The sequence below is a fragment of the Diabrotica undecimpunctata genome, chromosome 1 (genome assembly GCF_040954645.1).
Source record: "Diabrotica undecimpunctata isolate CICGRU chromosome 1, icDiaUnde3, whole genome shotgun sequence".
Taxonomy (NCBI): domain Eukaryota; kingdom Metazoa; phylum Arthropoda; class Insecta; order Coleoptera; family Chrysomelidae; genus Diabrotica; species Diabrotica undecimpunctata.
The window spans coordinates 189,790,793-189,818,692 of NC_092803.1; the positions used below are offsets into that span (position 1 = coordinate 189,790,793).

A 27,900-nucleotide genomic window follows, 5' to 3' on the forward strand; every position below is an offset into this window, starting at 1 on the left:
ATTCATAACCATTTGTAAATGTTTTTTGAAGAGACACGTCAGTGACATCACGTGTCGTCTCAAAATATTTACAGTTTTTCTTTGAATCTGACTTCAGTTTTATCTGGGATAAATTACATATTTGGACTGTACTGTTTACATAATAAATTTAAAATAAAATCTTAAATTATATATTTATTTGTGACACTAAAGAGATAAAGATGTGTCTAGCATTACCGAGTAATGTTTCGCCTTGTGTTTTAATTGTTTTTATAAACTGTGTTAGTGAAATAAGTGAAAAAAGAACTATAACCAAAAATGTTTATCTGTGACATAACTTTTAATATACTATAAATGGCAAATTCATTAAAACGAACCAATTCTCGTCGCAGGATCGCCGCCCTCTCATTTTTGACAAATATTACTCTTGATGGCAGTTACAGAGACACTAAGTTAGCCCTTCTTCCCAAAAATGGGGCGACAACACGAGCCCCATTTCTTTGTACAGAGGACATTGTGCCGGAAGAAGCTGAAGACATAGATGAAACTTCATATTTACTTAAATCACAGCAAAGTCTGAATGAAAAGTTGACACCTGTACTCGATAAGAAGCAAATTAAGAAATATAGGCCTAGCAATAGTGACTCAGAATCTGAAAGTATTATTGCACCTATAAAGGCTACTTTAGAAGATACCGCACTTAGGAAACATACTAGGGACAAGTAAGAAAAATATTTTTAGTCAAATTCATTATATTAAAGACAATTTTAACAGTAAGATTAATAATCAGGTTTATTCTGGTTTTAGCAAAGGTTATAGCAGTATAAAAAGTGTTACTAAACTCCAAAATGATCTGATTTTAACCCATCTCCTTTTACTTTAATACATAACAATTTTATGTTAGGGAACTATCAGATTTAGTTTTTTTATTATTCTTTTCTTTTCTGTCATTTTTATTTATCTCTTGTCCCTAGGGCCTTTAATACTGAATGTGAGGTTTTGATGGTATTTTATTTATTACTATTCAGTAAGTTGTTTTTCCAGTTTCCCTCATATTTTCTTTATTTTGTACTACAGTCTCTACATAGTCTTCCTTTCCTTTTTTAGTCAATATACACAATTCCATAATCTGTTTCGTTTTTTTCCTTTTTTTTTCTTTAACATCCTTTGTATTTACATAAAGCAACCGATCATCATTGATCTCTCTTATGGCATTCTTTCATGTGGCTCTATTGATTTCAACTACCAGGTCAGGATCTCTACATTTATACACAACTTTCTTTTGAAACTGTGGCTATTCTTTGTAATATTTGTAAAAGGTTGTGTTTTTATTCTATTAAAGCAATTTTCAAGGTTTTCTCTATGTAAACAGCAACTCTTTTGTAGGCAGAATATTTAGAGCAGCTGCGGTTCTTGTTATACCTAGAAAATCTCTCACTTATTATGGTGCGAAGTTGAAATTATGAATAAAATAACCAAATTAATGTTATAATTAATAATATTTGCAGTTGAGGCAGTCTAAATTTCAAAATATATTTTAAACTGTCTATAATGAAAGCCAAATTAAAAAAAAAAACACTGTTGAAATATTGTGATTTATGTTTCAGCTCGGATGTAGTTGACAGAGATGGGAAAATAATTGCAAAGATTCTTAAGAAGATTCCACATCAAGTGTCTATATGTAGCGAGGCAGAAAGAAGAAAGGAAAAAGATAGCAGCTGTGAGAGTTTAGGCTCTGTTACTTTCAGAAGTAAATTAGTAGGGGACAAATCTCGCCAGAAAATAACAATCATAAAACCAACAAGGGATCACAAGTTTTCTGGAGAAAGGATTGTTTTTGTAACTGCCAAGCATTCACCCTTTATGGTGTGTTCTTATATTCCATATAAGAGGAATTACAGGTTAGTGAAAAGTGACATTATAAAAAGTGATATTATATTAAGTATTTAGTGGTTTTTTGTAGTCTTTTCTTTGCTTCATTGTGAATGATATTACATAGATAGGGAAAATAGTTATTAATAGATAGTAAACACAATAATGAAGAAAGCGAAGAACATTTGTCACCAAGAATAATTAAACGAAAATTATTGTGCCAGATGAATTAAATAAGATAAGTGAATGGCAAAAGGCGCTAATATAGATAATATTAAATTAAATATTTGCACAATAGCAATAAGTAATAATAAATACTGCACAAATGTATAAAGATATTTTTGAAGAATGATCAAAATGCGGTTTTATATTTGTCATATACAAGATCAATCAAATTGGTAAAAAATAAGATTTTTTTGTCATAACTGTATACAAGGATGGGTTTGTCGATTGAAATGTGTAATATGAGATAATACAAAAAGACTCTCATCTAGGGATTCATCAATTTTGTAGTGGAAATTTAAATAAATTAAACAAATTTTCCAAGCTAAGGGAGTCTAGTCTTGCTCCAGCTCCTATATAGGGTCTCCTATACCCTGGGAGGCCCCTTCATGGAGCTATGCTCCCCACTTGTTCTTAGACTCCTGCTTAAACTTTTCTACTACCCATCTGTGTTTTATTGTAAGAAATTACCTAACCCCCAATTGGGATAGTGGTGATATGGTGACATTAGGCTAATTAACAACATTAAGGGCTGAAATTAACCAATCTTTTGTGAGAAATGTTAAAGTTTTTAACAAAACTGTTGTTGAGTACTTTTCATTCCGGCTAGAGTAACAGGAGTGGGGCTAGCTGAATGAAGGGAGGTCACGCTCTTCAAAAAAATCTAACACAGTTTCAAAATGGAGCGTTCAGAAAAAATGACATCAATATTTTTAGAACAAAAAATTGTATTTATAATGTGTGGTGCATTATATATTATATATCCATCAAATTTAAGGTTGTGGTTGCTTGTTAAATGTGTCTCTGAGATTAGCATTATGTCAATATTATTTTCTAACTGGAAATATTGCAATCATATACATATTTAACTATACATATCTTCAATGTTTTGTTTCATTTAACTGATTATTTAATTAAAACTATGCCATAGATATATATTTGATATTAAAATGTAAACAATCAAAAAAGTATATTATATTTACTACTATAGTTATCTATGTTTTGTTCATCCTGGTATGATAAATATTTTAATAATCACTTTTGTTAAAATAAACACATTATTTTAAAAACAAATGCGCTGAAGTTATCTAAAAAATTTTGATAACAGAATATGAAGATGAAAACATTTGAAAATAACAACTTTTGTTAATTATCTGTATAGATTTTTTCCTAAAATAGAAGATTTTGTACTAAAAGGCATAGGAAATAAATGTTTACAATGGTCTATTTTTGCCTTTACAATATCTTATTTAATGGAATCATCAATTTTATATTTTTTTGTTTTTTCTAAGATATTAAGTCATTCCAGTAATTTAATTATTTAATTATTTTTGTATCTATATTCTACTTCTATTTTATTTATATTTATTTCATTACACAGTACATTCTGATACAGACTTTCGGGTTTTGGTCTTCTTTAGTATTGTACATTCAATATTTCGTTTTCATTTTTTAAAACACATTTTTTGCCACGCTTGATAGAAAAATTTAAGTCCTTGATAAAAGAAGGTACTGAATATTGAAATATTGAATAAACTAAAGGTAAGAAAACTTCCATTGGTAGATTATTTAGAAATTTACAATAAATAAATACATTGACATATTTCTTAGGGCAAATTTGACGAGAGAAGCACAACGCAAGAGAACAGCATCTGGCAACCGACCTTTGTCTACTTCTGGGGATGGATTTGATCCATATGATTCACTTGGCATCGCAAGAGCTAGAGATGGACAGGTAAGAAAAAGAAGTAAGGCGTGCAGTACACTGTATGTAACTACAAAAAAATGTAGTATATTCTTTTCTTCCAAAATTTTGTTGCAATATAACGGACTGAAAACCACAACTGTTTGCCTCCTTCGAACCAAACTCAGGATCATAAAATTCTCGAGCCACGTCAAATAAGAAAAATAAATAACTTAGAGTGTATCTCGGGTTTGGCTATAGTCAATTCTATCCAGGACACCCGTAGAACAAACACTTTCACTGACAACTTTTTCTTTGTAATCTATAAAATTAAGTTTTGCAAAAATTCACTACTTCTCAACCTCTCTTTCCTTGTTCCCAAAATAATTCCTAGCCAATCCGTTTCTTCAATTTTCTCCTCGTCAGCCTTTTTCTGTCCTACCTAAATTGGAAACAAAACCATTTACTCATAATCATACTTTCCCCTGTCTTCCAAAAAATTTCCGTGTGAAAGTTGTATAAACTCAATAAATGTACCTTCTAAGAGAATATGGGAAAATCCATTACTTATGTTCTTATAATAGGTTTCAAAATTCCTAATCTGTTTGCAAACATGTATTTTGCTATCTACAATTATTATTATTTACCTTCCTAGAAACTTTTAAACCGCACAGAGAAAGTTTTATTAACTCACACTACTACAGTTTTTTTTTCCGAATCACTAAATTACACTGTAAAACTACCTATCTAAATATACGAACATTTGAGTTTTTGCTGCAAAATTTTATTTCTAATGCATTCCCCTCATAGAAATAATGTCAAAGATAATGATGATAATCAAAGCAAACTCTTTAACTATCCTCAATAATGTTAAGTTAAACTTTTTTGTGAGTACTTTAAACAGTTTTAGAGAAGAGTTTATTATTTTAGCAAGAAGAATCATATGGATATTTACTGGAACCTTCTAAATATCCAAAGGATGTGGTTTTAAAAAGAAACACCATTGACGATCCCACGGATCAGTCGCTCGATCCTCTTAAGCGAAACGCACGACATTTTGTTTCAAGGTAAGTTATACAGTACATTAATTGCATAGTGCCATATTTATGTCAAAGTGGCAATAATGTACACTGTATGCTTTGGTTTAACAGAAACGGTTAAGTGTACCCACTCAAAAAGTGTCATAGCAGCTTCCTTTCCTGCCTTGATGTTCTAGCACTTCTTCTCAAATAATCCATTTCAAGTGCCAACAATCTTCTCTTTAGGTCTGCAATAATTGTCCATACTTCAAAGCCATAACAAAGAACTGATTCAACCATGGTTTGCCCTATTCTTTTTTTGTTCCTTTTGGAAATGTTGCGATCCCACCATAAAGAGTTCAGACATCCTACAATTTTACGTCCCTGATTAATTCGGTGTTTAATTTCGGTTTCTCCCAAGCTGTTTTTAGCAATGAGTGCACCTAAATATTTAAATTTTTCCACTTGTTTGATTTCCACGTTTTCGTCTATCAACACTTCAAACCTTGCATCTGAATTGATAACTAAATATTCTGTTTTCTTCATGCTGACTTGTAACCCCCATTTTATATATTCTCTGTATAGACGCTTTATCATAAATTCTAGATCATAAGAATCTTGAGCTAAGACGACTTGGTCATCTGCAAAGTTCAGGGAGAACAGTACGTCATTTCCTATGGGGATTCCCATTCCCTGGCAGTGGTTTTTCCAAAAATTAAACAGTAAGGGTGACATACTGCCTCATTGTTTTAGTCCTTTAGTTACTTTTATTGGCTCTGATAGTCTATTTCCGATTTTTAGGTAAGTAGTGTTATTCCCATATACTTCTGTGATTATTCCTAAAAGGTATGGACTAATGTCGAGTTGTTGTATAAAGCTTGCCACAATTTAAGTCTTGGAACTGTATCATACACCTTTTCTAGGTCGATGAAGGCTAGATGTACTTCGGTACTAACCGCTATTCTTTTTTCTATTAATTGTTGGAGTATAAACAAGTTATCAGTGCAAGATCAAAGATCAAAAATTCAAACGTCAATAAACTTATTTTAACCTTCAATTGCGGCTTATTCCCATTAAAATAGTAATGAGATCTTATCTCTGTCGTTGGCCCGGTTGGTGTTTCTCTTCTTCTTCTTTCTTTTTAATGACTGCTCGGATGTAATGGTGAACACTATTCCATCCCTCCGTACTTCCAGTCATCTTCACGATCATCTCTCTTACAGTCACAGGGTTCATACCTATTTCTTTATACATTCTGTTTCTCTCCACTGTACATCTGTTACACTCCAGCATTGTGTGAGTAACAATGTCGGAATATTGGCAGTATATGCATTTATTTGTATCTGTCTTTCTGAACCTATGAAGATACGCCCTAAAACAGACAATCTACCCAGTCCTTTCGGCTCGGGATCAGCATCTTAGTCCACTGGGCAAAATCTTCCTTGTTGTTCCACTCTTCTTGTCATCTTTCCATTGATCTTTCCCTTTCTTCTTTTTTTAAAGCTGTTGTCAAATGCTCTCTTCTCTCATAAAGATGTCTCTTTTCTACTGCTAACACATGCAGAGGAACACAACCCGTGATAGTTCACAAGGCTGCCGCAGATACAGTCTTACAGGCGCATGCTACTCGCAACAGACTCGTTTTGTCTACTTTTGTCATAAGCCTAATATTAAGTATCCACATCTAAATATAATGAAAAATATTATTATTTATTGTGTACTTATACAATAATTATTGTGTTCTACATATTTTAAAGTGGTAACTTAATTATTCAATTAGCGTTTTGGACTTTTTGTATTGTGTGTGAAAGACAAGTTACACTTTCCTACTATTCTTTAAATATTTTTTACTTTATATGCCCTGGGAGGGGGGAGTTTTAACCCCCAAAACCCCCCTGGGTGCGCCACAGGTAGGGTCGCCATGTAATAATGCCGGAGAAAACGCATTATTTTTGCATTGGGAGGAGGTACATATTCTTTTCAATTTCAAATAGTTAAAGGATGATAAGTTACATCTTTATTTGGCGAAATCTGTATCCTTTCCCGGTATCCTTTCGCCTTACTTCCTGGTATCCGTCTTCTGTATGCTCACACATTCGCCTCCTTCTCCATCCATATATGTGATGGAGGGAGGTCAAGTATGATCTACATGGAGGCGATTGGGCCAGTTGCCATCGTTCGTCTTGTGATTAAGCATGCTTGTCGTTGAAGCTTATTCTGGGTCTGACTACAGTAATATATAGCCCGTACATATGTTTGGGTTCCATACCCCATGATTTCCCACATATCCTTCGACATTCTTAAAGGGAAAGTTTAGATGTGTTGGATATTTTTTCTAGATGGGCTTCCATGTAAGCCGCTTATCCAATATTACTGCTAGATATTTGAGCTCATTCGCCTTTCAGGCGAATTCAGCTTTTGACAGTTTCTTCATACAGAGCGTACATCCAGATGTTATCTAGGTTCCTCCTCCTTGTGAAACTGACTACTAATGTTTTGCTAGCATTGACGTAGAGTTTTTCCCTGTTGCACCACCTAGTAAGTATATTTAATGTTCGTTGGAGTGAGCTGGAGTGAGCTGGTTGGAGAGAATCAGCCTATTTTCCAGTATTACTTTGGTCCAGTTGCACAACGTAGTGGATGTTCCATTTGATGCTGTTACATAATAAAGAAAATTTTATAGTGCATTATTAAATGCTCCTTCTATATATAGAAAGACGGTTAACGCCATCGGTCCAGTGTTAATGGAGTGACTGATTTTCTTAATTACTTCATCTAGTGCTGTTTCTGTTCATTTTCCTTCTTGATTGGCATGCTGGTTGCTATTGAGAGGATGATCCCCCAATGGTACCTCAATATGTCTGTCAAGATTTTTTTCTATTTTCTTTGTACCCCAGTAAAATTGATTTATTCTTGAGTTCAACATTATATTAGATTGCTTTACAACTTTCCTCATTTTCAGGTGTTTGTCATACGAAACGCCAGGCCAAAGGATATCTAATTATACATCTAATGTAATCGCATCTGATCTTAAAGAAGAAACAATGATAAAGGGATTTATTTATCATCCAGACCTACTAGACGACCCAGAACTTATTGTCGGGAAACACAGGACTGTTCTAACGTTTACTTCCTACATAACATCTGTCATTGACTACGTCAAACCATCTGATTTGAAACGAGAGATCAACGAGAAGTTCAAAGATAAATTTCCACATATTGATTTGACGTTAAGTAAACTGAGAAGGTAAGTATAGTCAGTAGAAGCGTCATAGAATATCATTATATTTTATTTGTTTAGTTCGGCTGACTAAACGTGATGTAATAAAGCATTATATTGAAAAAGAGTGAAAAAGCTTAACACTTTAACTGCCACGAGTACCATATATGGACACAGGCAATTTTAGTTCTCAATTATTATATAGTTAGCAATTATTATTCAAAGAAATAATATATCTAATATAAGAATGTCTGATCTTCGCCATGGAAAAAGAAAACAACAATTCACTTTAACCAAAGTTTACAGAAAACAAACTCACACCAACAGATATATAAATTACCACTCAAACCATTCCATAGAAAGCTCAGTTTTTTGAAGTTATACTTCTATACGCGCGTTCGACGTTGGAAATTTGTACGGGAGTGAATTGGCAAAACCATTACATATGTAAGATATAGGTAAGAGAGAGACAGAAGATATATTTTCTCTCTCGAGAATAAAAATGTTCCTTTTGTAAATATATTTAATATTTATTAATATTATTATTATTTTATATTAATTCGGTAGATATATACATTTGGCTAAAGTCTTTTTGCAAATAAATATTCTTCCTGGACTTCTACGATTCGTAATAACCTTTCCATTTTTTGAATACAATAAATAAATAAACTCAAACACAAAATACAAACAAAAAACTGACATAGTGTTCTTGACAAATAATGACATTGATAAGCCACGTTATTACTGTGTCTGGTCGAATGAGTTGAGGCGCGGTATTTAGAACCAGAAGTCACGGGTTCGATCCCAGTGAGGGAATATACTTTTTTAATTATTATGTTCTGATTTTTGTTACTTTGGTTTTAAAAATCAAAGAATGGAGAAATCATAATATATTTTTTAATATTGTTTCGCTAATTGTATACATTATTTAATTTTAAACTATTTTATTTATCATTGAATATTTAGTACATATAGTAGTCATGGGCGTAGAGATGAAAGGGACAAATATAATGATTGTTATTTTAAATTTCTTTTATCTATATGTTTATATGCATGACATAAATTTCAAAAGAGGTCGATTTTATATTTAAGTTATGATTTTTGTCATATATATGATACTAGCGACGTTATCCACCTGGGAAGAAACAGTTATTCTTTCACCGAGATTTAATTTAATAAGATTTTCACAATTTAGTGGGGATTTTGAAACGGTGCCACAAAGAATCAAAAAATTTAGGGACCTAATGATTTATACAAGTGCTTTCAAATAATATATTAATTTCTCTATGGTCCCATTTAAAAGTATCTTACAAAATGGCGCCAAGGCGCTATTAATAAAACTGAGGCTTAGTTCAGTTACCTAAAAATTTAGTAATTCAAGTTTTAAGGTTCAGAAAAGAGTTGTTTGGGTGGGACTTATTTCATTTTTGAAGTTATACTTCTATACGTGCGTTCGACGTTAGAAATTTGTATGGGAGTGAATCGGCAATATCATTACATATGTAAAATATTTTCTCTCTCCAGAATAAAAATGTTCTTTTTGTAAATATATTTAATATTTATTAATATTATTATTATTTTTGAAGTTATACTTCTATACGCGCGCTCCACGTTGGAAATTTGTATGGGAGTGAATCTGTGAAACCATTACATATGTAAGATAATGAGTAAGAGAGAGACAGAAGATATATTTTCTCTCTCTTCCTCTCTCGAATATAAAAATGTTCCTTTTGTATATATAATTTAATATTATATATATTATATAAAGATATATATACATATAATAAAATATTTATTAATATTATTATTTATGTGATATATTTTGTATTCTTTATTAAATGTTAATAATTATATTATTCTTTTGTATTTTAAAATAATAATCTCAATAAATCACTGTATGATCCAGAACTGTCAATTTTGAAATACATTTGTGTTATGTCCTCGGTAGTGTAGTAGTCAGCATCCCCGCCTGTCACGCGGGAGACCGGGGTTCGATTCCCAGTCGGGGAGGACTTTTTTCTTAATATTATTACATTATTGTCATTTTTAAATACTTATGGATATTGCATTTTAATTTGTATTGTATTATTATATGGAATTATGTTGCACTGTATTGTAGTGTATTTTTTTTATGTATATTATTGTCATTTTTAATTACTTATTAATATGGCAGTTTAATTTATATTGTATTATTTTAAATAAATAATAAATTTTGGTATTTTAAATATAATTTAACCGTTTTCTAAAATAAAATTAGAAGACTTTTCTAACAACGAAAAACAAACTTGTACTAAATATAAGCAAAAGCCTAGATCGTATATGGAACTTGCTTTGCTAAAAGACAGTTCAAATCGAGAAAAGCATATCTACAATAATACTCATAACATTTTATGCCCAAACACAAATGCTGAACAAGATGAAAACACAATTGTATTATTATATTAACAAAATAAACAATGAATTTTACTGCAGAGTATGTGTAAAAAAAAATTTGCATTCAACTCCTTTCATACATATATGAAAATAAAAATATACATTTTCATCAAAATATTGATTCAATCCTTCATTGTTAGTAAGTTGTTATTAATTCTGTTTCTCTTTCTGATATGTCTTACCTATAGAATTACATATGTAATGATTGTGCAGATTGACTCCCAAATAAATTTGTAATGGCGAATGCGTGTATAGAAGTGTAACTTCCACCGGCAGTCCCACTGAACTGCCACACCCGTTTTTTATTTTATTAATATTATTATCATGGTAAATTAAACATGCGTAAGTAAGTTATGCATATTGTCATTTTTAAATACTTATGAATGTTGCATTTTAATTTGTATTTTATTATTATAATCAATTATGTTGCAGTGGGTTGTATTGTATTTTTATATTAATAACAAAATAAACAATGAATTTTACTGCAGAGTATGTGTAAAAAAGTTTTTTTGCATTCAACTCCTTTTCATACATATATGAAAATGAAAATATACATTTTCATCAAAATATTGATTCAATCCTTCATTTACTATACTCCTATTACAGGTCAAATGTTTATATACAGCAAACGATGCACCATATACCTATATACCTAATTCTGTTTCTCTTTCTGCTCACTCTTACCTATAGTATTAGATATGTAATAATTGTGCAGATTGACTCTCTCTCTAAATTTGTATCGGCGAACGCGTGTATAGAAGTATAACTTCTACCGGCCACACCCGTTTTTTTTTATTCGCCATGTTGGCATTTTTACTCAAATTTAAAAAAAAAACAATGTCCTAAGACCCTTAAAACCTGAGTTAGTCCTTTTTTTTAATTGTCCGGGTCTTTGTTTATAGATACACAATATAAAAGAACCATTTGAAAGATTAAGACTTCAAGTTTAGACAAAAAAATTCGATTGCTTTAAATATAAGCCGTCGATGATGCGCCAAAGATAAAGGGTTTAAAAGCGAAGCGATTTTACTATTTTAAAAACTGAATTCATAAATTCAAATTTATAAAAGTCGTAATATCTCCGGTTTAAAAAAAAACGAAAATGTTTCCTTTTTAAATTGGAGTATATTATGGCATAGATCATACAAATGAATTTGTATGATCATCGTTATTACCAAATTGTTATCAACAAATGTATCAAAAGCAGTGTCACGAAAAAGGCTTTGCTAATTATCTGGTATATAATATTTAACTTAAACATGCTTCAAGAAAACAGTTTCAAAACCTTTTTATGTGACGTTTAACACGTTATAAACTTCAAATTTATTAATAAATGTTTATATAAAATAAGATTTTTTAAAATAATTATAAATAAATATCATTTTATTTTGTAAGAAAATGGACAAGAAGGATAATACAATTTAATTTGCAAATTATGTATGCTTCATCTAATTTATTTACCGTCATCCGCGTCATAGCCCGTGAGGTCACATGATACCAACACGAAATATTTAGGCGGTGGGTGTGTTCTTTTTTACAATCACTTTGCCGAACACTGGCATTACATTCACTAGACATATTTTATTATATACGCGTAGAAATAATATTTAAAGATTTCTATTAATGTTAACTTAAAGAAATACACAATAATAGGTTTCATTTAATTTATATAAATGCATTATAAAGCATTTTTATGCAGAACATCTGTTCGGAACACACTGTAACTGTAATTGAACGAAGGTGATATTTTGGCATAAATTGGTAACACTTATTTGACAGTTGCGGTGTTGACACTTTTTATTTTACATTTTACATAAAATAAAATAAATATCTATGTATTTCATTTTACATCTTTATACTATGCATACAAGCGGCTCAAATTGTTTTTAACAAGATTATTTTTTAACTATCTCACTTTTGCAATCTTTTTGACTTAAAATGGATTCAGGAATTTTTTATACTTTGACAATTATGTCAACTTCGATCTATGTCAATGATAAACACATCAAATAAAATTAGCTAATAACATTTTTATTTTCAGCTTGAAGCGCGAAATGCGCAAAATAGCCAAACAAGAAAGCAACATAGACCTTCTAACCGTCGCCCAAGCTTATGTCTACTTCGAGAAACTTATCTTACGCGGACTAATCCATAAACAAAATCGAAAATTGTGTGCTGGTGCCAGCTTGATCCTCTCAGCCAAACTAAACGACGTTAAGGGTGACGCTCTGAAGTTGTTGATCGAAAAGACAGAAACAACTTTCAGATTGAACAGAAAGGAATTGATGGCTTCTGAATTTGCTGTTCTAGTGGCTCTGGAATTCGGACTACATATACCTACGTACGAAGTGTATCCTCATTATCAAAGGCTTTTATATGAATCATAGTATATGTCTTCTAAGTTGCAAAAATGTTATTTGTCTACTGATATGTTCGGTTCTTGTATAGCTGGAAACATTTGAACTTTTTATTCATTACTTCTTAATCTTTCTTAAGTATCATCTGTGTGACTAACTTATAAAGTGGGTGATTAAAGTGCGCGGCAAATTGAGATTTTTCAGCTGGTTATGAGCGAAGAGTTTTTAACAGTATTTTGTGAATAGTTCTCATCATACATTCTTCAGTTCAACTAATGGACTAAGTACACAGTAAAAATCCATTTGCACACTTACATCATACATTTATCTTTCATATTCGTTTCGTCTTACAAATTCATCTTTATGTATGAAATTGTTGACTGTTCTCTGGAAAATAGTCTATAATTATTGTAATTTGTGGTCTAATGAAATATTTTTCTTCATGACCCTTCGCCATGAAGATAAGTTGAGATTCTTACCATTTTTTGAAACATTTTATTCCAAGGCCTCTGGCCTTCCAAGTTCTGACGTCCATCAGGTTTTATGCATCAGCTGCCACCTCACTGTTGCATTTTCTTTTTCTTTGTGTCTCTTTTGGTTTTCTGTTCTACGTTTTATTGTCCATCTGTCGTGGTATATGCTCACTACTAGCGAATTCTGAGTTAAGTATCTCTTAAAACAGTTTCAAAATGCACGGTTATATTTAAATCTCTATACTACCTGTTGAATGATTATTTCTAAATTTTAATTCTAGGTACTAATCCGGTACTATTTTGTTCAAATTCAAAGTATTTCAGTTTTTTTTATTTTTAGCCCTATTTTGATGATTTTTTTAGCACACTGTGTAAAAATTTATAAATTTTAATTTAGTATAGTGAGTTTTTAATAAAATTTTGTATTTGACTTATTATACGGGGTTAATCGAAAGGTGGTTTTTTATCTTAACTTTAGTATTTTCGTAAAACCTTATTTTTCGGTTGCAATCATGTCTTCTAAGTATTATGTTTTTTGTTTCATGTGAAAATATGGATTGGTTCATTTTTAGGAGCGAAATGACTTTGCCACCCACAATTTACGACTTTTCCTATTATTACCATTATCTTTTGTATTAATTTGTAATACGACGATGGTGGCTTTGGTGATTGGTATCGAAGGAATGCCATATCGACATCCCAGAAGCACTGTATTTAAATACTGAAAAAAAGCAACGACATGATCTTGGTTTTAATGAACAATTATAAGAATAACAACACATAAATAAAAACAACTTAAATGTAACTTAACCTAAGTACGCAAATAACAAAGAAAAACTACTAAAAAAATAACTTAATACTTTGTATTGCCTCCCCTACATCACTCCTCTATAACTGCCTGTACACGTCGGATCATGCTGTATATGAGGTTGCGAATATTGCTGGATATTTTGCCATTTTTCTTCTAGAGCCAAGCGAAGTTCGTTAATTAAGGCCAGTGCGACTTCACGACCTCTAATATTTCTAAAAAGCATATCCCAAACGTTCTCTATTCTGCCTGTATTCAGATTTGTCGAACACCCTGGCCAGTTCATTTTATTAATACCAACTTCCTCTAAATATTGCGTGACACACATTGCAGAGTGGGGTCGCGCATTATCTTGCGTTAATAGAAAATCATCGCCGATGTATTGAGAAAAGGGTACTACGTGATTCGCTAAAATTTCCTCAATATACCGGTGTGCAGTCAACGATCCTTCAATAAATACTAATTCAGTGTTCGCCTCTCGGGATATTCCTGCCCATACCATCACCGAACCCCCTCCATGGCTAACGCGGGGACTGAAAGCGCACTCCGCAAATCTCTTTCCAGTTAAACGCCATGTAATAATAAATATAAATATATTGGGGGTGAAGACACCGCTGTCCCCGTTCTAATAATATTGGGGGGGTTAAGCGTGATAATTTAGGATTGAAGCTGTAGATGAATCGACTAAACCCCTCAAATGAAATGTCTCCACTCTGATAAGGCTGTCACCATTGTAGAAGACGTCTGTCTCAATGTCCTTATCAATGCCTCTACAATTTTTTTTTGGAGATACTTATCCCTGCGAGCGGGGCAAGGCTTACTGGCTCCACTAGTCTGGACTGACTGGTTTCGCCCTCGCGGATTTACAAGAGGGTAGGAAAATCTTCAGGAAGGGAAGGGAATAAGGACTTCTCGGTCTCAGGTCCTGCAAAGAGTGAGAGGCTATGGGCTTACGTTAGAAGCCGGAGCACTGCATAAGCGAAATGTGTATCTCTTCTAGTCTCGACCTGTAACGGCTAGGAATAACAAAAACAAATTTCGAGTTTACAATGTATTAACTAGACTGTACACTACAAAATATCAGTTATGACCAAAATGTTCGATCAGGCGCGAAGGGAGACGAGAAGAGACAAGCAAGGAATTAAAGGTCGGACAATTCCGTATCATTAGATATACCTGGGTTAGTATATAGATCTTAGTTACCTCCGCGTATCTAGGCTCTAGCTAGGGAATACGCCTCCAGTCTACAGTGATTTGAGATTGCGAACCTTCGAATCTCCAGTTGCCGACACTTATACGTCACACTATCCCGTCGAGTTAAATAGCGCGCTCACTCGGCGCCTCTCGCGTGGGCCACCCTCAGGCGCCGAGTTCTTACTGACTGTTTGACCAACTTCTGCTTGTTTTTTTATGTATCGCCAACTCCTACCTTAGATTCTTTTTGTCACGTATTCCATGTGTTAAACTGGATCACGCTATGTAAAACTACTTAGTCAGCTCAATTCTTCTCACTTGTTTAACAATTCGTACCTTGTATTAATTTCCAACAAGGTCAGTAATTTTTTAAACATTCAGGCTTGTGTTAAACTGGGTCAATTGTTTTGTTTTTAATTTGAAATGTATACGTTAAACTGTGTCGAATTTATTCTTTATTAATTTGGAATATATAATAATTACTTAAATAATTATTACTCTTTACTAGGCTAATTACCTCTTAATTTTTCCTTCTTTATTTCCTTGCTGTTTACATTACAGCCATACTGATTTTCTCTCCCATCTGATGAATATCTCGACTCATCCGTAAGAAGAACATTACTCCATTGTCCTAAATTCCAACGTAAATGTTCCCTGGAAAGTTGTAATCTAGCCACTCTGTGCCGTGGAAGTAATGTGGGCCCAGTTGCTGATCGGCAACTTTGCAAACCAAATTCATGTAATCTTCGACGAACTGTAAATACACTTACATTATTGCCTCGAATATCTTGAAGCTGATTTCTTGTTTGAACCGCTGTTAAATGACGATCTCACAAAGCGTTGACTCGTATAAAACGATCATCTAAAGCTGTAGTTTTGCGCTTCCTGCCACTTCCCGCTTTACGCTTGAATGTTCCAGTTCGTATAAAACGTTCCACTACCCTTTGGATGGTAGAGCGATGAGTGTGTAGTACTCTAGCCACATACTCATAATTTCGCCCATCTTCAAAAAGAGCAACGGCTTTCGCACAATCTTCGACACTTAGAACCATGATCAATTATGGTTAAACAAAATGTAAATGTCAATATGACATCATGATAAAAGTCACCAAAGCCACCTCGTCGTATTACAAAATAACTCCAACATAATCATTATTAAAAAAGTCCTAAATTATGGATGACAAATTCATTTGGCTCTAAAAAATGAACCAAGGCATATTTCGACATAAAACAAAAAACACAATGCTTAGGAGACATGGTTGCAACCGAACAATAAGGTTTTACGAAACTTCTCAAACGGAATTATTCCACAGGTTGTTTCAAAGTTAGGATAATAAAACCACGTTTTCATTAACCACGTACAATAAGTCAATTATAAAATGTTATCAAAAAACTGACTATACCAAATTAAAATTTATAAAGTTATACACAGTGTGCTAAAAAATCATCAAATAGGGCTAAAAATAAAAAAATTAAAATACTTTAAATTTGACCAAAATTTTCTCCGTTGCGTTTTTTTTTGCATCTGAGTGTATATGAAGCAGCGAGAAATAGGCGTTTTTGATTTTTTGAAGATGTACATTGTTTTCGGGGCTTATAGACCGTTATCTGGAGTTGTTCGTCCTTGTTTCGTTTGCAGCTGCAGCAGGTGCAACAGCATCAAGTGTTTGACGGTAAAGATGCGAGGTTACATCTACGTCCGCTCCCTCATCGCCTTTTGTCACAATTACACAAGAAACATCAGAAACAAACAATTCTGGAACCTATAAACCCCGATAACAATGTCACTTGATAAACAAAACGGCCTCGAAAGCACACTCTTTGATAATATTTGAAGAATATGTACTCTTTCTTTTTCTCGTTATTTAATTCGACACACGTTTTTGCAACACAAGACGCATTTGTATTACCTTTATTATAATTATATAATCGCCTGTAGGTCTGTTGTATTTTATCTTGAATATTGGTTTTATAATACCTCTAGAATGTTTTGCTAAGCAGCATTTACGAGTATTTTTTCTACTTATATATTGATAAGAACTTATTTCAAACAGAACATAAACTTTTTGACAATGTTTTTTCAATAATAAAAAACAAGCACTTTCATTGAGAAAAAAAAACTGTGTCGCCGTTCTTCATTGTATTATTTCGAAACTTAAAATCTCACTACTCTTAACAGGCTGGCAACAATACAACTTGTTCAGAAAACAGTGTAAATTCTTTTTAAGAATCAGTAAGCATGTGCCATAACCCAAATTTATTTTTTGGATCGCTATTGAAATAGACGCTTTTGCATTTTCATTAATAATATTTCAGCTAAAAGCTTAGATGCCACTAACTTCCAAGTTTTCGACCGACGTTATCAGTCTCTCTTTATAATGTTCAAAGAATTTATGACCATTGTAAAACCATTTTAGTCAAAACAGAATCTGGATTTTCGTTACGAAAATCAGCCATGAATTCTGGAATTGAATACTAATACTCGCCATTCACTTTCTTTACACCTTTATCGAAGTAACTTCGTCTGTTAGTGCCTCTATGGAAAAGCACGGTCTAAAGATCTTCTATTCTATTGCTTCTCTGATCTGTAGGCCTTTTCATCACAAATTAGTGTCAGCTATTTTTTTTTCCTACTGTTTATTGTAAACAAGCATGTTAGGTTAGGTTGGTAATATAAATAACAATAAAGTATGTATGAATACATAATTATGCTGAATGGCTGAATGACTTGTGTTCTAACCATTTCTCTCCCCCCCCCCCCTACCACACACACAATTTTTGAAAAGAATGGCAATAAGGTGCAAATGCTAAAAATGATCACAGTCTAGGCATACTTTCACCTCCAGGAAACGAGGCATGTTAAACTCACAGGGAATATCTTAAATAATGTCGGTGATAAAATGCAGCCTTGACATTCTGACAAATGCATGCTTGAAGTTCTTGTGAGGTTTCGTTGCCTATTCGTGGAGTCATCCTTTATTGTTAATATAAGTTTCCGATTAGACCTAATCCGTTTTCGTCAGTACCAGATGCCTTTAATATTTGAAGCAGTTTGTGATCTTATAACATCACATGTTTTAAAAAATGTGAGCTTCAAGGTACAAATGGTATACGGAATGATATCAATTCAACACATTTAAATTTCACACTCTGTTACAATTATAATTTAGTATGTATAAATTCCATTATAAAGTTCTTACCAATATAAGAGTAGAAAAAAAATATAAACCTTATTCAGTTCATATTCCGAGTAATAGCTTTTAGTAAAACAAATTGTTTCTTTTTTATTTTTAATAAGTAGCAAATTAATACTTTTTTTAAAAATAATTCGTAGAAAAAGTATAGTACACAACTCGTATGTTGAGCATGTTATGCCCTCGTTCGAATTACGCACTCGCTAGCTCATGGCTGTAATTTTCTCACGCATGCGTAATAGACTCTTCCATACTTATGTAATATACTACTACTTATATACGTTTGAATACTGACATTATATTTAATTGTAAATGGTAGAGATATGATGTCATGATTCAAAAAATATATTTTATAGATATCGATATTAGATATTTTGGGAATTTTAGACTCTAATATGCAGTTGGGACTGATGATTTTTACCCGTGCACCATCACTGTCTTAAAACATACGAAAAAAGTGAGTGAACATCGTTCCTTTCAAACAAAAGTCATAGTATAAATAAGAAACCGCTAGAGTTGTATTGTTTATGGTTTTGAATTCGCAATGTAGAAACAGTGTGTCATGGATTGTACTAGAAAGGAAAACTTTCATCTGCCATGTCTTTTATCAGTCTATTTTCGATACTTTGAATTTTTAAACGTTCATAACAATATACTTCGTTGCTTAGAAGCAAAGCATAATATGTTAGATTAAAGATATGTATGTATGTACGAAAGTTCCTCTACAATATTTTTTATCAATCTGTTTTCGATATACTGAAGTCCGTGTCAGACGGTCAAATATTTGATCAAACTAGTTTGACCAAACCAAAAAATTGACAGCATATGACGTCACATCCTGAGTTTGATCAAATCCTCTAAAAATAGAGGATCTTCTATTTTCAAGGTCAGTTTGATCAAAGTTTAATTTTGATTGGTCGAAAAATATCTAAAGTCAAATGACAATCACATAACGTATCTAAATTAATTTTCTTTTTTTCTTTGGTTGACAGTGTGTGGTTTATTTGTCTTCCTATTTTGTTATAAAATAAAAATAAAAATTTAAAATATCTTGCAGCCAGGAACAAGTTTCTACATAATTGATTTATACCGAGAAAGAAGCTGTTTATATAATGCCAAACATCCATATTATATAAAAATCCTTTCACCCTATTTATTTTCTGTGTGTATAAGAAAAATTAGAATCGTAAATAAAGCCCAAGTAACTAATAAAATAAGCAAAAAAGACAATTAATTTGCTTGACATACGTCAATTTGATCAAATTTTAATGATCGTGTGACAGGTTGATTTTTAAAATTTGAACAAACTGTAATTATGGTCATTACGTCAGTTTGCTCAAACTAGTTTGATCAAATATTTGACCGCCTGACACTGACTTGAGTTTTTAAGCGTTCATAACAATTTAATTCGTTTCTTAGAAGCATACTTTAGATTTATGCATTGGATCTTGTTCTTTTTATTGGCGCACGGATAAATATCCACGCTCCCTACTCTATACTTTGTTACATTGGGAAAGTTTTAGTGTGAATAGGATTGTTTTATAGAAAAATCTTTAAATATTTTAATAAACTTGCCATTTTACGGTTATTAGTTAACTTAGTTTTAAGAAATATTTTGTATAACTTGGTTCATTTGATTGTTTTGTGCTCATTACTATTATTATTCCTGTTATATATTTTTATATTATTATTTTGTTAGCTCAAAACATTTTTAACACGATGGTGTAATATTATTAGCGTTTTATTTCTTTTTTAGTGTATCTTAATTAACATGACTGCCCTCTTTAATTTAATAACCTAACTCAATGATTTTGCTTATTTCCGAATGTTCCAAATAGGATTGGAAGTAACGGAAATAGACATAGAGCAAAATGTCTTGCAACACAACAAATCTTAAGTACTCTGTAATATCTACCACAGTTTATAGACCGAGGAATGATACATAATTTTTTAGTAAGCTTGTGCTTTTTTTTTTAATATTAATATATTTGAGGGAAGGAATTTGAGATCTGGACAGAATAATATTTTTAAATACAAACATACTGCAAGTTAGTAGGACGTAAATACCAGTACTAGATTTTTTTTAGATTTGATGAGGTAGCTTTTGGCCTATTACACTGCGATCTTTTCAGATCTATTGTGGTCCTCTAATCCTAGATTACATTCTCTAGCCCGACAAATACCAACACTAATGAAGTAACGCATTCCAAATTCAAATCCACGGGGCCAAATCCAGAAAATAAGGCGTATAAGAAAGCAATTCGAAGCCCAACTCATGAATTTTTAATTTTTGCCATTACAATCACGGTTTTGTGAGTCGATGCATTGTTTTAGAGAAACGGCACTTTTTCTTCTACCTATGAGGCCGTTTTTCACTGAGTTCCTGTTTGTGTCCAATAATGCAAAATAATATCGGCTATTAAGAGTTTTACCTTTTCCAAGGTATTCAATTATGTCTTTGCAATCCCAAAATACAGTGGCCATAACCTTTCCGACACATTGAGCCACTCTTTACAGCTTCAGAGCACTTCTGTGGGCTTCAGGTTTCATAACTAAGGTCCAGGTACAACTGAGAAGTGGTCACACTGTCATGTTTTTGATCAGTGATCAGAAAACACGGCATTTCGTTTAAAATATGAGTAGTGCGTTCTACTAATTCTTGCAGCTCTTCCAATTCACGCACCTTCACTTTTGACATGTATGCCAAAAAAGGTTAAACATATTAAAATAACATGTTAAAATTCAAAAATCATCATCATCATTGGTGCTACAGCCCTATAAAAGAGCCTCGACCTTCCCAAGTCTATTACGCCAGTCAGTTCTATCCATTGCCAACTGTTGCCAGTTTGCTGCGCCTATTTGTCTACCATCCTCATCTACACCATCCCTCCATCTGAGTTTTGGTCTACCCCTACTTCTATTTCCCACAGGTTGTGACATAAGGATTCTTCTAGGAGGGTTGTTCTGCTGTGATCTTGCCAGATGTCCTGCCCATCTTAGTCTTCCTATTTTTATAAAGGATACTACGTCTTTACCACCAAATATATGTTTATATCTGTGATATATCTCGTAGTTGTACCTCCTTCTCCAAACACCATTTTCACAGATGCCACCAAATATTCTTCTCAGGATCCTTCGTTCAAATATAAGCAGGAGATTTTCATCTGCCTTGGAAATGGTCCATGTCTCCGACCCATATTATGTCAACACTGGTTGTATAAGGGTTTTGTATATGGTTATTTTTGTTTTTTGGCTTAAGTTTCTGCTTCTCATATGTCTACTCAGTCCAAAATAGCATTTGTTTGCTAGGATTATTCTTCGCTTGGTTTCTTCCGTCATGACGTTCTCCTTGGCGATCAGGGAGCCAAAATTAAAAAATGGGCAATTAGAAAAAATGACAAGCAACGCAGTGACAACTGTTATGAGTGTTAGGCGCATGTATGGAAAGAAATTGGGATTAACACCGGACATGGTGCCCTGGGTGTACGCCATGGTGATCCTCTATTACCTATGCAGCGACAATGTGGTGGAATAAGACACTTGAAACAGCTGTAAAAGCCAAACTCAGTAAGTTGCATAGATTTGAGAGCCTACAAAATAATACAATCACTGAAACCTCGCAATGAAGGAACAGCGCTTATGAGTATCACAAGGACTGTGACGAAGGACATCGTTAATGTAGAATTAGATGGCATGAGAAAAATATGTAATTTTAAGAATTCAAACAGGATTGTATGGAGAAAAAAGGAGTACCACAACCAACAAGGTAAGATCTGGTATACAGACGGATCCAAGACTGAGGAGGGTGTGAGGGCAGGAATATATTCCAAAAATCCAAGAATTAGCGAAAGCTTTGCCTTGGGAAGGAATTGCACCGTTGCCAAGCGGTGTTTTAATTGATACTATGATTGTGCAAACCGCAATAATGAGAGAGTACTTGAAAAAGAACAGATCTATATATTGTCAGACGGTCAAGCTGCACTGAAGTGACATCCTGACGTACATCATCAGGATGTTGATGACGGACATCAACGAAAAAGCAGAGCAACTTGCTAAAAGGGGATCGAACAAATCAAACAGACCAGCTGTGACCCTGGAAGTACCAAAGGCTGTTAAAGATACAAGTTTCCCAACAAACAGATGGGAAAGAAGAACAGTGGAACTGTGCATATGGCAGGAATAAACTAAGAATTGTAACAGGCATGCTGACGGGGCTTGCAGCTTTGAGAATTCCTGAATAAAACAATCATTTACAAAGGAGACCTTAACTGCAGTCTCTGCGATAAGAAACTATAAAATACATATATATAATTGCGAGGCGCTGGACCGCAAAAAGCTATATGGAGAACACTGGTATATTTAAGACACGATAGCATCAGCTTCAGTGATACCGTAGATATTTTTGATCAGGCTGGCCCAGAGAAAAAAAGAGATTTTAAAATAGTATCCAAACTAGTTCATGTTGGGTAGTCCAAGCTGGATCTTGATTAACACAATTTTAATATTACACAGTGATTGTACTAATGAAAATTATATCTGAGCGGAAAACAGTAACAAAGTGTATGTTTATCCTGTTTCGCACACTTTTTGATTTATTCCCTAATAAATCTTGAATCCTCTTTTCTTAGCTTACTTTTTTTATTTATATGTAATTTTTAAATTCTATTAGTTTATATATTTTATTAAAATTAAGTAAACTTGAAGGTGCAATATTTCAGTCTGTGTACCTAAATTTTAAAAATGTAATATTTTTATACTAGCAATAAAAAAGAATTAGGCTTCACTTCAATATGATTGGTTAAATATTTGTCTTCAAAGAGGTCTTGGTGTTAAATGTACAATCTGTTCATTTAAACGATTTCTTTACAATTTTTTAAGTATGTAATGACGATCGGCATTTTTTTGTTTCTACCTTTTTGGTAAGCTTCTTGTGAATCTATAATGTCATTTATATCTAATTGACAATATACAGTCGACACTTTATATAATAAAAGGTCGTTATGTTAACTGAAATTTTACTATAGACAGTTTTTCACCATATAAAGTTTTTAAAAAAATTCTCCAAATTTATCACTTTATATTGATGGTTGGTAAGTATGTATATTTGGCTTTTGTGAGGGAAGAGTGAAAAACCCGGGATTTGTGAAGTAGCTTCTACAATGTGTTGTTCTTCTGAGGCCAAACAGATACCGTATTGCTCTTTTTTGTAATTTAAAAATAACATCAGATTGGGCAGCTGTTCTAGAACCCTAAAAAGGAAGACCATATCGAAGATGAGACTCGAACAAAGAAAAATATGTTATTTTGGAAGATGCTAAATTGATTTCCTTCGAAACAGATCTTATTACATAGCAGGCTGAGGCTAGTTTCTTACTTAACAAATCGATATGAAGGGACCATTTAAGGTTGATGTCTATAAAAATAACAAGAAATTTTACAGAATCAACAATACTGATCTGGCTGTTATTAAGAAGCAAGGGTTGAAGAGCTCCTTTATAGGATAATGCTACTGTTTTATCCACGTTAAAAGAGAGTAAATTAGAGTCGAACCAGGTTTTTTATTTTAAGTTGATCAGAAGTTATAGTTGCATTATTACAGTAATAGTGGCTGTCTTTAGGCACTCTGGAAATATACGTTTTTCAAAGAAATCATTAATTAGTAAGACCAGTACTTCCAACACATTTTTTGGGAGATTTGAGAAAATTTTTATGGATAGTTCATCAGTACTACAGGAAGATTTGCTTTTGATACTATTAATTTTTTGGATCAGTTCAGATTTATCAACTGGTTTTATTAGAATGAATTCGAGATCTTTTTTTGTATTGCAGAGATGAGAAATGGGATTTTGTTGTGGCAAAATAGTTGATGTTATATTTTTACTCACATTAATGAATTATTCATTTAGATTTTCAGGATTTTGAAGAAAAAATGTTTGAGCTGTGTTAGTTTTATTTCTAAGATCGTTTATTAAGGACCCAGTTTCTTTTGTAACACTTTTAGAGCTTCCCAAACAATTTTGATGGTACGTTTTTGCTGTTTTGATAAGTTCTAGATAGGTTTCTCTGTACCTGGTGATATATTCAGTGACAGAGAGGTTGGTAGTAAATTTCTTGATGTACAGTAGTGAACGCATATTCTTTGCTGATAGTCCAGGGTTTGTGATGTTCTGGCTTAGTTGTAATTAAAGGAAATGCCTTATTGAAAATACAGACAAGCCTATCTAAAAATCAGTGAAAGTATAGTCCACGTACACAGAAGGAAAGTGCCACCCACAAGTCAAGCATAAATTTTGAAATTTACAAAAGTTCTGAGCGGAAAAAATCCTACTTAGGCGGGTTTTCGAGGAGGGTTTGTTGAGAGTATTAAACTTGGCATATATTGCTTCAGGATCAGATATTCCTGCATTAATAATTGCAGAGCGTACATCAAGGGATGAGAAATCTGAGACAATGTAATCAATTATGGTAGATGTTGTTTTAGTAATTCTTGTAGGAGAATTATTAATGTGCATTGTGAGATCTTACTATTCGAATATATTGACCATGGACAGTTGGGTAACACAAGCAACAGCGTACTTAATATTGAAGTCAGCGCATAGAATTTTTCTGCTTTTATTGGGCAGGTCATCTAACAAATTTAGCAGGTTCTGAAAAAATAGTTCCGTGAAAGAATCAGGTGATCTATAAATGCAAAGAATGTATCGATTAAGATTCGTAATATAAACTAAGAAAAACCCAAAGAAGGCTTCATTCAACAAAAAGTCATATTTTGTTACCAGAGAGAAATCATTATTTGTAGAAAGAATTAGGGTGTTACCATAAGCTGAACTTGGACGATCATATCTAGCGTGGTATATTTTTCTTCAAGAAAAGGCTCGTTGATTTCAAGCCAGTGCTCTGTAACCGCAACTATCGGGGAAATCCTAATTCCTCTAGAAACAAAAATAATTAATCTGTTTTATATCTTTTTTTCATTGTCATCACTAAAATAATTTGAGGTTTCTAGTCCTACAAAACACGTTGTATTGTTTAAAAATGGCCATAATTATTTCTTCGTTTGTTATTTCTGGGCTTCTTGCTGTATCTTCGAATAATTCTTGGATTTATTCATTTCATCTTCTTAATTTATCTTCAATTGCAGTCAAAATCTGAACTTCGATGTCTACAACTATGCCTGTATTTGGTTGTTTTCTGGTCTTCGGTACTTCTTTAATCTTTTTATACATATGGAAATTGTCATGTTTGCATTGTAGTATTTTATTTTCCGTACATTTCTCCATTAACCATGCTTCTTATACTCTTTTAATTTCCTTCGTTCTTCCATCATCTGCAATATTTTATCTGTCATCCATTCTTGCTTCTTTTCTTTTTTTGTTTTAAGATTTTCATGCGAAAATATGGTAATAATAGATGTCTTCATTTCATTCCATTCTTTTTCCAAGCCGCTTCAACAATTTTCGCAAAATGCGTAAGTTATGTTTTTACTTATTCCTGGATGTTGTTTTCTTTCAGTAAGTAGTTTTATATTTATTTTGGGCCTTATTTTCGTATGAATTATTTTGAGTTGTATGTTGATATTTACAAATAATAGATCCGAGAAGACATCTGCGCCTGGATGTTCATCTATGTTTTTGCTGAGGCGATAGAATTTTGAAACCTTTTGTTTATGTTGATAAAATCTATTTTGTTTCTTATGATTTCCCCCTGAGATCTCACCGGGTGCTTTTCATGTATAAAGCTTTCGTGGATTTTATAAATAAAATATGTATTCGTTACAATCATATCCAAGTCCATAGTCATAGTCATCTTTATTGATCCTTTAAGACATTCAAAATAAATGTATAGGATACGTCACTACAGAATTTGGTATAAAAAACATTAATGTGTATAATACAATATTCACAGTGTAAAAAAAATTGACAAAACAAAATATATAAAATAACATTTTACAAGTAAAATATGAAGAACGTAAAATATGAAGAACACACATATGTCCCCACAACCTTCTCGACTGTACCTTGTCCTATTTTGGCGTTAAAATCATCCATGATAATAATTAGTTAATGTTTTTTGTCGATTTTAGAGTGTCCTTTAGTGTCTGATAAAATTTCTATTTCTTCTACAGTAGATTCGAATGTTGGTGCGTAAATCTGAATGATGTTTATATTAGAGAGGCAGAAGTTTGTTTTATGGAATAATAGATATGTTGTTCATCTATAATTGTTACTCCATGAAGAAGATATGTACCTATACAGTCAAAATAAATAAAATTTACTTGAAAAATTCAATTTTGTTGCATGATCACTTGTAGTCGACCAATTGTGTTTTATTATTTGTTGTTTTTGTTCAGAATAAGTATCTATATTTGCAATTGAAGTCAGATAAGTGAACAAACTGTACCTCGTACGTAGACCCGATAAGATCGGTAAAACCGATAAAAATTCAATATTCTATTTAGCCGATCATACTCCCAATTAACTCATTCGCTGCCAACCAAAAATTACGTAGAAGCTGAAGTACATAGAGAGCGTTTAGGTTATTGACACGTCTCGCGTTTGAGTGTGATTGACACCCAACAGAAGGAAAAAAGTAACTTATAGTCTAAGATCCCACTGCAGGATCACTACGTTCATATCGTAGTTAATGAAACTCACATTTTTACATACATTTGAAATTAGGAGAATACATTGATAACATGTTGCCAGTCAAAAATGGCCGCAAATATTTTTAATTCAATTAATAGTAATTAATTTTTGAACAAAAATTTTATTTCGATATTCTCCTAATTTTAAATGCATGAAACAATGTGAGTTTGATCACAACATAAGGAACAAGATTTGTATCTATGCTGTGGTTTGATTAACTCCGTTATGAACGTAGTGATTTTGCAATAAGATCTTGTACTATTAATATCGTGCCGATGCGTGATCGTCAGCGAATTGATTAAAATTTTGTCTGTCTTTAATAATTCCAAACTAAAAGTAAAACTAGAATAGATTTTTACATATTTGTTTTTATAAAAAATTACTACTTAGACAATTTTTTAGCTAATAATGACACACCTAGCAAGTTTTTATAACTTTTTAAAATATGTGTGCTACTAAAATTATTAGTGTACTAACATTATATTTTTACTTATTTGTTAAATTTGGATGTGATATGTATACATAGTCCTAGTCAGACAGTGAAAACTACATGTATAGGGTTAAGTTAAAATGGAAAACATAATGTATCACTTAGCAAAAGAATGACCCAAACCTATTTACTAATCTTATTTTATTTTAATTCTAGAAAACTTCGAAATTATAATAAATAATTGTCATAATATTTATGATAGGGAATCAGTGTGGCTTTTAAAGTCTTATGCTGGGTGACACATAAGTATCAAGTAAATATAATAATAGCTTGTATGTATTTTCGAAATAAAAGTTGATAATTTTTCTCA

At 32.5% G+C, this 27,900-nt stretch overlaps 1 protein-coding gene across 1 annotated transcript; it reads left to right on the forward strand.

Annotated features, from left to right (window-relative positions):
• Window positions 1–27,900, forward strand: LOC140432762 (CDK5 and ABL1 enzyme substrate 1). Its single transcript, XM_072520854.1, has 6 exons — window positions 1–701; window positions 1,587–1,880; window positions 3,685–3,808; window positions 4,688–4,824; window positions 7,739–8,023; window positions 12,471–27,900. The coding sequence occupies exons 1-6, from the start codon at window positions 334–336 to the stop codon at window positions 12,814–12,816; spliced, it is 1,554 nt and encodes a 517-aa protein (XP_072376955.1). The 5' UTR covers window positions 1–333; the 3' UTR covers window positions 12,817–27,900.

Excerpts from the sequence above, each read along its gene's own strand:
- LOC140432762 (XM_072520854.1), top strand. The coding sequence starts at position 334 with ATGGCAAATTCATTAAAACGAACCAATTCTCGTCGCAGGATCGCCGCC. Across the intron at positions 3,809-4,687 it reads CAAGAGCTAGAGATGGACAG|CAAGAAGAATCATATGGATA; the intron begins GTAAGAAAAAGA and ends TTATTATTTTAG. Across the intron at positions 8,024-12,470 it reads ACGTTAAGTAAACTGAGAAG|CTTGAAGCGCGAAATGCGCA; the intron begins GTAAGTATAGTC and ends TTTTATTTTCAG.